Source organism: Parasteatoda tepidariorum, chromosome 3, assembly GCF_043381705.1.
Source record: "Parasteatoda tepidariorum isolate YZ-2023 chromosome 3, CAS_Ptep_4.0, whole genome shotgun sequence".
NCBI lineage: Eukaryota > Metazoa > Arthropoda > Arachnida > Araneae > Theridiidae > Parasteatoda > Parasteatoda tepidariorum.
In genome coordinates this window covers 44,299,065-44,312,323 of record NC_092206.1, presented here as the reverse complement: position 1 = coordinate 44,312,323, position 13,259 = coordinate 44,299,065, and the positions used below count along the sequence as shown (strand labels likewise).

The window sequence follows — 13,259 nt, the reverse complement described above, 5'->3', positions numbered from 1 at the left end:
TATATCTTCTTTTTCATCAGCTATTATATTTATTTGACTGAAAAATATCCGTATTTGTTTCGTTTTGACCATTTCTACCGACATTTGTTTCATTTTCATTTGTCCACTACGGAGTAGAAGATGTCGCCTTAACAAGGTATTTGTCCATCTTACATTCATGCACAAAAAATTTAAACGTCTTACAAGAAGAAACCTTACCTACGGTGAACACGTGGTTGCAGAGAAATGTGTTCTGAAAGGGGTTCCGTAGTTCGGGGGGGGGGGTGTTCTGCAGTTCGCACCGATTTTGAACCATACTGGTAAATAGGGAAACTAGATAACAAGGATCGATGTTCAAAATAATGAAAGATCAAGGAAGAAAGTGAAACGGATTTTATTCAAAATGGCAAAAGACGAAATTTTTTCCAAAATTCAAGCATTTTGAAATTGGTCAATAGAGTGCGCGAACTTCTCGCGTTTATAATTTTTTATTGCGAGAAAAGAAAAATATAGGCGAGATTCTCGCGCTGTAGAGAAAACACTGTGTATATTATTGACAGATGTCTAACCTCTCTGAAACCACCAAAACCAGCTGCCACTATGAAACATTCATAACAGCCAGAGCCATCTTTTGAAAACGGACCATATTAATTTGTACTCCCAACATTTTTACATAAATCAGTTTTTTAAACAAAAAATTAATTATAAACAAAAATAATGAAAATTACTAATAAAAATTTGAATTTTCAGTAACCTGGAAATAATATAAGTACACACAATTGATATAGATATAAAAGTACTTATTAATTCAGGAAAATGAGAAAAACGTAAATCAAAATAAATTATTATAATATAAATAAGTAATATAGGTTTAAAAAAAAACCTTTTTGTATTTTATTACTTTTTATTAACCTTGGCACTTTTTTGTACTATGCAATATTTTGTTTGCCTTAAATTTAAATTATTCATCTATTGATTGTTAGACAATTTTAATGGTCAATTTCCCCCCCCCCTCATTTTGTCCAGTTTTCTTCCAGCAAAGCCAGCACACGAAGTTAAATTTCACGAAAATCAGAAAAAAAGCTAGCACTAACAATAAGAGGTGCATGAATAATGAATGTTTGAGAATATAAGAGAATGTTGAGATATACATTCCAAAGGGTTCTAAGAAATAACAAGGATCATTTACTTTTGTTTAAGTTTACAATTTTCTTATAACAAAAAAAAAACTGTTTAACTGAACTCACCCAAGGTAGTAGGGCATCAATAAATGTCCTGATAGCAACAAAAGTATTTTCTACAGCTATGTATATATCAAATTCAAAATTACTTCCAGATTGCTCCGTTTCTTCAGTTGATGAAAAACTATCAGCATCACTTTCAACATCTTTTAAATGTCGAGTTTGATATGCATTTAAAAGATTACTTTCAGTTTCTTTAAATTCTGAAACATTTAACAAATTATCTAACTTAGAACTATCACTAGATAAATCAAAAGATTCAGAACCATTAACATTTTCAGCAGTATCTCTATTTATATCAAGTACATTTTCATTCTCATTAAAAACTAAATCCTTATCATCTGATATTTCAGCATCAATATCAGAATCAATTTCTTTGTCTTCAGATAAGACTTCTGTATCATCTGATTCTTCTGATATGGAACTATTTGAAGAATCATCATTTGAATGTTCATCTTTATTGGAACTAATATTATTTAACTCTTTAGTAGTTTCCAAAATAGCTCCAACTTTCTTTTCAAAGACATTTTCATTGGATTCAATTTTCTTTTCATGTAGATCAGATTTTGAAACAGAATCCTCAAATAAATCCTGATTTCCACTCTCTTTTGGCACATTAGCTGTACTACTTGTAGAAGTTTCTTGAACATTGGACTCTCTCTCTGATAACGCACTTTCCACTGTATGACTTATATCACTTTTTGTGACTAAGTGTTCACTTACGGTATTAGATTGCTCAGTCTTCATAGCTAAATCCAAATCTTTCTCAGTTTTATCCAACAAAGACATTTTCATAGATTTTGATGAATATATAGCTTCATAATCAACATAGTCTTCTTCATCATCTTCATCTTCCATCTCATTTACATCCTCAACTTTACTATGTTCCTCAAATGTACTCTCAAACGTCTTGGCTAGTTTCCTGATTCTATCAACCTTAGCAGCCATTCTCTCTTCAAATGGAAATGTTGAAGTTTCCTGAGTAGCAATAGGTTGTGAAGGAGTAATTGGAATATCCTCGGTAAAAAGAGAATCTACCATTTGCTGAAGGTGGTCCATGTTTAAAACAGAAGAGGGATTATTCAGGTTATTATGATCACTGCTTACCAGTTCAGGAGTATGTTCTGACTGCATAAAAGGTTGTTTATTATGAAAATCTTGATTCCAACCTAAATTTTCAGAAGGTACACTTTGAAAGGAAGTAGTTTGCTTCTCTGAATGATGTTGACTGGCAAACTGATTCGTAAATTCTCCAGCAGTGTTATATCCCTGATTTTGAAGCAAAGCCATCGTCTCATCATATCCTTCATCAAAATTATTCATAGGAGGAACATTAGATTGAATATGACTTTGAGTAGACATTTGATTTTGAGTCATAGGAGGAACATTAGATTGAGTATTACTCTGTGTAACCATTTGATTTTGAGTCATAGGAGGAACATTAGATCGAGTATTACTCTGTGTAACCATTTGATTTTGAGTCATAGGAGGAATATTAGATTGAGTATGACTCTGTGTAACCATTTGATTTTGAGTCATATGAGGAATATTAGATTGAGTATGACTCTGTGTAAACATTTGGTTATGAGTCGTTTGTTGAGGAGTTGTGTGAGGAGATTGAGAATGATGTAAAACATTACTTTGTGGGTCAAAACCTTGAGAATGAAACAAATTATTACTTTGGGAATCAAAATTTTGCCTCATGTTGCTATTAATTGTTTCATGAGCTAAGTTTGGTTGAGAATAATACTGTGAAGAAGGATTTTGCCAATGAGGTTCAGTGGATTGCGTTGTTTGATAAGATTGAACACTGCCGTGAGAATTGCTCAAGATTTCAGCATTTGGTACAAAGTTTGATGCCATGGTATTTTCAGATCCGAAATGGGAATGACTAGAAAAATCAACATGAGAAGTTTGGTAATTAATGCTTCCACTTTGAGAAAAATGATTTCTAGAATCAGCATTTTTGGCAATATATAAGTCAGATGAAGCATGAAAATGACTGTTATCATCATGCCCTGAAATTAAAAAGAAAAAAATATATTTTATAATATATTTTGAATATACTTATCATTATTTTATATTATATAAGCAGATTATCTTATATTAAGCAAAGTTCACATTATTGTCACCTCTTTATAATCTATGTTGCTTTACTTTTGTCAATATTGCTATAATTTTGTTATAGAAGTACTTTAACTTTACAGTCCGTTAGCAAAATTATAAAATCAATTTAAACCTATGGCCATGTTCATAAAATTATTTTAATTCATATCAACTCAGTACTTTTTTCAAATAAAAATGAAACTTTGTATTACATTATTTTAACATGGACTGCTGAGGAATTAAAAAAAATTATTTGAAATAAATATGCAGCTAAATTTGAAATAGATTATAAAAATAAAGTCTATAAAAATAAAAACCAATGTCATCCTGTCATCAATCTTAAAATATAAATTCATGAAATTCATCAGATTACTTCTTATAATTTATATATGAAATGAAATCATTCGTCATTTATTTACACTGAACACTAGTCAGTATAGCAAAATATGTTTGATAAAATTAAAGCTTAAATTAAATCTGAACAATATAACATAAAATTTGTTTAGTTTTAAGAAAAAATTAAGAATATTAGCTATAAAAGTTACTATAATTCTTAGCATTGATAGTCTTTTACAGTTTTTTTAAAGAATAAATAATGAATGAATTTTTTGATGATAGCAGAAAATTTTTGCATAAATAAAAGCACTAAAAAAATTTTATTTTGCTTATCATAACTCCCTTGATTACTACTTGCCGAAATACTTCATAGGCAACGTTAATTTAAAATAAATTCTAGTAAAAATAACTGGGTCACTGATAATTATAATATTGCATTGCACATTTTTATTTGATCATCAATTTTTAATTTAACTTAGATATAGACAGGTTACAGTGATATAAATTAATATATTGTATTCCCATAAATTAAAGCCTCATGCCAAAATTACCACAATAAACAAAGTTACGAAAACATTTTAAAGTTAAAACTTTAGAGGTACGACCTAGATTTAAATATCACATGGAAAAGCGTGAATTGAAATTCATGCTACAATAACAACAGCAATGATCTGCAATACCATAACTTTAACATGTCTAATAAAAGACAAATTTTTTAAATCATTAAACATCAGAAATTCCTCTACAATTCCTTACAGGTCATATACTCACAGTCAAAAATGTCTCTTAATAGAAAATCTAAAACTATTTTAATCTCAAAGTAAGAAATATAAATATATAATCCACTTGTTTACCACAATCATTTCAATTCCAAAAATTTATTATCATAAAAAGATAGACATTTATTCAGAGTAAGTAATTAAATTTTTTAAAAAAAAAAACATACAAAAATAAGGAAGAATTTGAACAAGTTCTTTGAGTGAGTTTATACAATTTATCAGGAAAACAAGGGATCTGTATTGAATAACATAATTGTGTTATTTACATTTAATACAGAAAAAAAATTCCCAAAGAAACAAAAACTTTTACTTACATTGTTGATGAGCTATAAACATACACAAAAATATGCTTTATTATTTGTTATATTTGCAAAAAAAATCTAAAAAAATTTTCAATGTAAAATGAAGTTACAGCTTTATTTTTTTTTTCATTCAGTTTAAATAAAAATTTCTAAGAAACAAATTGTACTCACATCGATGATGAGCTATAAGAAAACAGAAAACATATTATATGACTTACAAGCTAAAAGAATGTAAATTAAATATGAGGGGAAAAAATCTGCCATGAACTACTTACGGGAACTTTCCAAATGCACTTCAGAATGCTGAACACCTTGCATACTTTGTTGGGGATTTAAAGTGTTAGGCACTGTGGTATGGATGAAGTTTGGTGTTTCAACAGAAGGAATATTGGATGACATGTGTAAATGACTAGTCTCATGATGAACAAAACTTCTAGAAGGTGTATGCAAAAACTGAAATAATAAAAAAATTCATTTCACTATAAAAATATTAATAAAACTAAAAAAAAATTTTATAAATGAAACATAAAATAAAGGCAGAAATTCAGATTCTGCATTCCCCCGTGGCAGAATTGCGGCAATATCGAGGCAGAATGTTACAGATTTCTTGCAGGAAGAATTTTCTTTTAGGAAGTGAAGAATTTTGGTTTTCTCTTCTGATGAAATTTTTTTCTCAAAAATTATATGTGAAAGATTCCTTTTTCACACATTGGAGGGGAAAGAAATGTCTGTGAGATTTCTATTCGTATTTGAGAAGAATAAAAAGCCTAGAATAATGAAGAAAAAATTTCTTTTCTGCAGAAATATTGAAAGACTTTTTTTTCCTCCAGAAATCATTCTTTTGCCGAGCTCATTTTCTCATTAATCCATGTGGTATTTCAATCGCTCTTTTGACAGCTATTGTTACAAATTTTCGCATTTAAAAAAAATAATTTAAAAATCCCGATGTTTTTTATACAATTTAATTATACGTGAAACTCAAATCAATTATTTACTTTTAATGTGACGATTTCATCGTTTTTTCAAATTTGTAATGCTAGTGCATGCTCATTTATTCATTACTGAATTCCACAAGGCTTTTAAATATCCTGACATATTTCTAACAATATGGGAATTTTTATTTGTAAACACGTTTTTGTTACTTTAAATTCAATTAGTAACATGTATATTTTGTTATTATTAAAAGCATATTGTAGAAAGATATTAGTGTTAGAGAGGTTTGTCGCAAAAAGCCAAAAAAAAAATTCTGCCACAGGGCTCTATTCTAACCAAACACATTTCTCATAGTCAAAAAATCAATACAAATACTACTTAAAAAAAATATAATAAACATTTCTTATAAATAAAACAGATTACACCTCTAAACAAATTGCTGTAAAACGAGAGTAAATTTTGGCAAATCAACACAAAAGCTAACGTTGACAGCTTAAATGAAATTTAAAAAAGATTTGGAGTTCCTTCCACTGAAATTAACAATTTTTAGAAAATTAAACTATTGAATCAACAATTGAATTTCTTGAAGCTCAATTCAAACAATCATAATTACCCACATAGAAAAAAGTTAAGAAACTGCAAAAAATATCTACTTAGAATTTAAATTTATCAATAAAACTATTTGGTATAACTTTCAAAATCTTACATACCAGGGGTCTGTCCAGCGTAAATTTACTACCGTTTAGCGGTACCTTCACAAATTCTCCGTTCGATCAAACGGCACTTTCACAAATTCAACTTTAAGAAAAACGGTAGTTTCACAAAATACTTTTTTTTAAATTTTCCTCCATGCCTTTTAAAACTTTGGTACAATTCTCTTTTTATATTAGTTAGCAGTAGTAAATGATTGCATGCTATAAATTTATGTTTGAATCCATATTTCTTTTTTTCATTGCTAAAAATCTTCGTCTTTATTTATACTTATAAATATTTAATTTTTACAACTACTCAGTATTAACCGAGTACAATGTCAAAACTTGTCTCAGTATGTTAATATTAAAAATCTGTTCTTTTATCTCAGTATACAACTCAGTATGCTAAGTGTGCTGAGTACTTGGTTAAATACTAATTAAAATGATATTGTGTACATGTGTTGATTTTTTAATTTTCACAAATTATTTCTAAATTTTCACAAAATAGGTACCTTTTAAAAAAACCTAGACAGACCCCTGCATACATAAAGTAATAAACCGAGCCAAACTTGACTCATATTTTGACAATCATGCCTTCCTTATACGTAAACTTTTCAATTTATTGATTCTTAGCTTTAAAAAAAGAACACTGAATAAAATAGTTAATATTGTGTTTATAATTTAGATATATTTTAATCTAAATTTTTAAAAAAAATTATAGAAATGAAACAAAACTTATAATAAAAAGGTGGTTGCAATATAACAATTTGTATTAATTGTGTTAACTTAAGAATAAAAAAACAGGCAAAATATGGAATGATTATGAAATAGGAATTTAAATTACATGCAATGTAAAGCTGCTAATTTTATAATAAATTTGAAGGAATTGAAATAAAAATCTACTCACTTCTACATTAGCAGGAACTACAGCTTTTGCCAGAGACTTTGTTTCTCTAATGAAATTCTTTGGAGCATAACCTTTTCTACCATTTATCTATAAATATATATATATATATACGTAATGAATAAGACAAAGTAAAAAATATCAAGATTTTAAAAAAAGTTTACATTGCTACGAACTTAAATTAATTTGAAGTTTTTTTTATCTTATTGATTACATCAATAAAATGTGCATAAAAAAATATAACTTCAAGTAGTTTTTAACAAAACTGCTAAAAAAAAGAAAAGAAAAAGCATTTATAATACTGGATATTTTACATGATTTATGCATTATTGACTACTTTCAACTTGTACCTCTTTGAATTAAAAAAAAAGAAAGAAAGAAAAATTTACTGTCGGCTCTAATATTGCAGTTTAGAAAATTTTCCCCAAACAATCTTCTCATTGAAATATAAATCGAAAAATTATAAACTATATGAACGTTTACTGTGTGATTTTCTTAAAGCATTAACTTTTTCCAAAGACAATAAGAAAAAATTCATCTCATTATTAACTTAATTCACATTAACAGAGATATTTAAAAAATGTTACAAAAATATTTTGGTATTAATGAGAGCATTTTAACAGTTACAAAGTTTTCCGTAAAAATGTTGATTAATCGAGTTTAGAGGGAAAATTTACTTTGAGCTCGCTCTCTATCCAATGCTCTTAATCCAATTCAATGCCTTTATCAAAAAATTAACAAAAACCAATAAAAAATTAAAGGAAATGAACTAAGTTTTGACAAAATTTGCAGCTTATTTTATGGTAATGATGCAGCCAATTTTACGGACTGATCACAATCTAACTCTGAAGTCAGAAATCACTGGCTACAGTCAGCAAGCGATTGGATAAACAATTTGAATGGCATACATAGGGCCCCGAGGATGTGCGATATCAGTGCTCGCTAAACTGTTCTACAGTAAAGTGCCCAACTCCACACGCAGGTCGTTGGCCAAAGCAAGGGAGCCATCCCCTCTGCAGAAGAACAAAACTGTGATGGCGAGTCATTGGATCATCCACGGGGATGTTTCCCAGATTGTCGCCAATAGCCCATTGTGCAGCTGAAGTTGGACGTAAATAAAGTGCCTACCTACTTTTATAACTGCTTAAAAAGGCAACAAGAAAATGTACTTTCTTTTACTGACATTAAATGATAATTGATAATAATAAAACAATAAATACACAAGTGGGCGACATTTGTGCTAAAATACAAAACTAAAGCAAACAACGTTAAAGAGCACGAAAATATTTATAAAATACAGACAACTCTTTTGGATGCTCAAAGGGCAACCTTCATCAGTGCAACAGAAAGAAAAGAGAGAAAACAAGGTAAATATATAGAGAGAAAGGTGACGTCACAAGAGGGTTTAGAGCAACGGCCAATAGGAGGGACAGGTCGTCATCCTTTCACCCTTCTCTCTATATATTTACCTTGTTTTCTCTCTTTTCTTTCTGTTGCACTGATGAAAGTTGCCCTTTGAGCATCTGAAACAGCTGTCTGTATTTTATAAATATTTTTGTGCTCTTTAACTTTGTTTGTCTTAGTTTTGCAATAAAACAATAGCTAACAATTACAATACACAATAATAGTCAATTTCTAAATTAATAAAAATATTATTATTAAATACATAACTAGCTCTGTTGAGAATAATTGCTGATATTATTTATTGAGAATAAAAATCAAAACATCCTAAAAACTTCAAAATCACATGAAAAATAAAATTTAAATCTGCATTACCTCAATACCTAGTAAGTCTCTTTTTTCTCCGTACTCTCTTACATAAACTATTACTTCTTGATTTGGCTGAAAACCAAGCCTGCTTCGATCTGGAGGATGATAATTAATTGTAGTAATGCCTACAGCCACAGGTACTACAATAAGAGAAAGATGACATCTTTATAATTAACAAATTATTTCATAATATACTTGGGGAGAATTGAATGCTTTATCCCAGTTTATTTAAAAATTGCCAACTTTAACACATAGTGGATACAATAAAAGAAAAGAATGGAAGGCAAAATTATGCAGAATATTCCTTGTTACCAGGGTTGGAGTTTTTGCCGGCAAAAAGGGGTTTTTGCCAGGACAGTGGCAAAATCCTGGTAAAATTTTGATACATTACATGAGAAAATTATTTTTAAAATATTAATAATTAATATAAGGGTAATAATTTTTTAAAGATTGAAAGTTTTTGATTTCTTTTCATTTTAGAATCCTTAAATAAATGCTTTTTTATAAATTGCATTTTTTCTACTTCTTCATAATTACTTTTGGTAGTATGTATTATTTTACATTATATCACTCTTACACTATATTTAAAGAGAGACATAAGAAAGCTAAGATGGATGTTTTATTAGATAGATTTTGATAATCACCTCATTTCTCAATATTACTTCAAAATGCAAACAAAACCACACAATTAAAGAGAATTTTGGGAATTAATGTCTCATTTACACTCATGTCCTTCTAGTAGTGCTGCCATTGAGAGTGTTTTCGAATTTTTCCTTCATACACTCAAAAATTCGGAATCGGTTGACTGTAAATAATGTTTCAAAACTAGTGTTCTGTTACACTATATTGAGACAACACAAATTGTATTGTGATGATGAATAAAGCATTGAATTTGAGGGAACTTAAAAAATTGCATTGATACTTGTATATTTTAATTAACTACACATGTTGATAGATATTTTATGCTTTAAATTATAGTTATATTAATTTGAAATAAGTTCATTTCATTGGAAAAAAGAGAATAATCACTAATTTTTCGATCAATGTTTTAAACTACTAAAATTATATATTAATACATTATGATTAAATTATGGAATAATAATTTTGTTAATTTTTTTTAATTATATATATTTATAGTACATATTTCAATTTTAGGAATAATTTTGTATCAAAAATGTGTTTTTGTCCTCTCATCTTGGAAAATATAGGTTTTTGCCATTTTGCTTGGCAAAAACCTGTTTTTGCCAGGACGGTTTTTTCCACCAGCGGCAAAATCTTGCCAACCCTGCCTGTTACACATTACTACTTTCTCATAGATTTAATTGGGAGAAAGATACCAGTATATTTTCTAACATAAAGGCTACCACTTTAAATTCTAGAAAAAGTTGAGACTAATGTTCAGATGGTTACACAAGGATAACTTTGCACAAGATATTTGAAATAATTATTATCAAAAATAACAAGGATATAATTTATATACAGTAATTAATAAGAGAAAATTTATTTTAATGAATCGTGATAGCTCAGAGGTTAAATTAGACAGATCTATGATTAAGAGTTCAATCAATCAATTCAAATAAAGATAAACACGTAATATTTGAATCATGCATTTAGATAATCATCTTAATGCATGACAATAGTATTGCAAATTGTATACAACGATAGTATTGTAAATCGATGACATGTTTCAATTGTATTGTCAGCAGTTATTGATATTGGTTTTCTCGTGGATTTTAAATATCTCGATATATTTCAAACAATATGGAAAATTCGAATTGTGCATTGGAGTATTTACTTTTTAAGGCAATAATTTTCTCGAATTTTTGGCATTTAATGCTATTGATTTCTCCATAGCTTTTTTAAATCTGATATTTTTATGTAATATTATTTATTACAACAACAACAACGTAATCTTGAAACGAAAGACGTATTTGAGGAGCCTGATTTGTGTGTCTTTGTCGTTAATCTTTTTATAAGCAATTACTAACAAGGATTTCATGAGTTTTAATTAGATTTTTTATTGCGATAATTATTTACAAAATGCGAAGAAGGAAATAACTTGCTAGCCACCCCCCCCCACACACACACACAAAATTTGAGAATTTTCCCAATAATATTAAAATAAAAAATTATTACATGTTTTATTGAAAACAATTATATAGGTTTTTTTCTGTAAACACAGCGCTTTTGATATATTAAATTTGCAACATTTGTTATTATTAAAAGTATTTTTCAGAAAGATATTAGTGATAGAGAGTTTTGTCACATATATCTCATACAAATTCTGCCACAGAACCCCCGTTTCACAGTGATGGACATCAGATTATGAGAGTTGCAATAATGGCATAATGCGGAATGATGACCTTGCCCCAATCACACACTTAGTCCCAAAATTGTGGAACCCTTAACTCTATAATTTCCTCCAGCCAATAACAAGCTATTGTGAGAATTCTTTTACTTTTTTTATTATAAAAGCTTATATTTCTGCAATGAAACTCAATATACTTGTAAAATAACAAGGTTTAGGTATAGAATCTGGAATACCTTAGTTTCGCAATAATATTCAGTTTAGCTAAAATTCATTCATTCAGTTTAGCTAAAATTCTATTTTTGGTTACCATGACAGTCAGTGCTTTCCTCCTCCAGGTTCCCCCAACTTTGGGTTACCATTAGGTAACTGGTTCTTAGTTTATTTCCATATATACCTATAGGTTTATTCTAGGTTTATTCTAATATCGCCAAATGTAAGGAGGTTTTCAGTTGTAAACTATTATTGTTACCAATTACAAAGTAGCAACGAAATGAAGTCTGTACTTCAGATTAATTTTTTCTCTCAGCCAATTTCCTGATCATTTGATTAAATAAACTATAAAAAAATTTACTACATAACCAAAAATACCATAACATTTAACTTAAGTACTCGATGATATGGTTACTTTGCATTAATACTTTGAAAGAAAATACTTCATAAGAATACACTATACCATTGTCTTTCGTCCATATCAATATGTTTCTGCTACAAAATATCTCACAAGTAAAACGGGGGGAAATTTTAAAAATACATTAATACTGGTATGAAATAATTCGAACATTAGGCTTTATAACATATTAGATTGTAATATAAAGCACTTTAAAACGATATTTAGGCATGATTATACTAAATACTCGAATGAGCTATTTAATTTCTTGCCATACGTAAAATACAATTTCTAAATTTTTGCAAACAAAACATTGAAACAAAAATTTTTTTGACTAAATAACAAAACTAACATAAACGACAAGTCAGCTGTAAACAACTAACATTTATAACAAAACTAATTGAAGCACAAAATTTGGCGGCTTAAATAAGATTTTCACTACAATATTTTGTTTTATTAAGTATACCTGAACATTCAGGATCAGCGCACCACCCAAATTTGAAGTCCTGAGAAGAAACATGTAAGAATTTGAAAAATATTATAATAAATAATTTAAATATATTCCTAGTAGGTTTTCCCATTTTTTATTTCTTTACACGTCATTCATAAGTCAAATCAAGCAGTGAAAGCAAAACAAACAAACAAGGCGCATAATTTTTCAATAAAGAGATATTGCCATATTTAAAAATGTAAACTTTTTCTTTTTGAATGAAACGTAGTAGATAATTAAATTAAACTTCAACTTTAACTTACCATGCCTGATGTTAGAAAAATAGTCAACTAGTGGCAAAAGTAGTAACTAGCTAGAAGAGTCAGACCTTGATATACGGCAAGGTCACCCACTGAATAATTTTTTTAATTGGTGTTATAGGAATAGATCACGAATGGAGCAAATTAAGATGCAATTTTCTATTTCTAAATTTTGACTCAATTGCTTAAACTAGTCTTAGGATGGATTTGGTGATTCAAAATAATTTTTAAACAGTTAAACTCCCTATTGGTTTAAAATCAACTTGAAATTAGTCGGAACATTTTTAAGTTGAATCTTTTCAAGTTTTCCATTTTTACATGATTAGCTGAGCAATAACATCTTTAAAATGTTGTGCAGCGCTTTTCAGTTAAAAACGAATGCGAAAATAATAATAATAAATCAATAAAAAAATTCGATGAGGCTAAGTAATTAACATGTTATTAAACCGTCCACCGGATGAGTTATGTCTTAAATATGATAAATTGTATCCAACCAATGAATAATTTTTGAAATATTTCTAATTCTCAATATTCAATGAATTAGTTGAA

At 28.5% G+C, this 13,259-nt stretch overlaps 1 protein-coding gene across 1 annotated transcript in view; it reads right to left on the bottom strand.

The window, feature by feature from the left end:
- The window catches only part of LOC107445254 (transport and Golgi organization protein 1), a 36,318-nt gene extending 23,711 nt beyond the window's left edge, over nt 1–12,607 (bottom strand). Inside the window, exons 1-5 of the mRNA XM_016059607.3 lie at nt 12,427–12,607; nt 9,049–9,182; nt 7,276–7,362; nt 5,019–5,196; nt 1,227–3,238 (exon numbers count right to left, since the gene is read on the bottom strand). Of these exons, the coding sequence (XP_015915093.1) occupies nt 1,227–3,238; nt 5,019–5,196; nt 7,276–7,362; nt 9,049–9,182; nt 12,427–12,541 (2,526 nt within the window). The 5' untranslated portion in view covers nt 12,542–12,607. The remainder of the gene's footprint in view (nt 1–1,226; nt 3,239–5,018; nt 5,197–7,275; nt 7,363–9,048; nt 9,183–12,426) is intronic.
- Nucleotides 12,608–13,259: the final 652 nt, after the last annotated feature.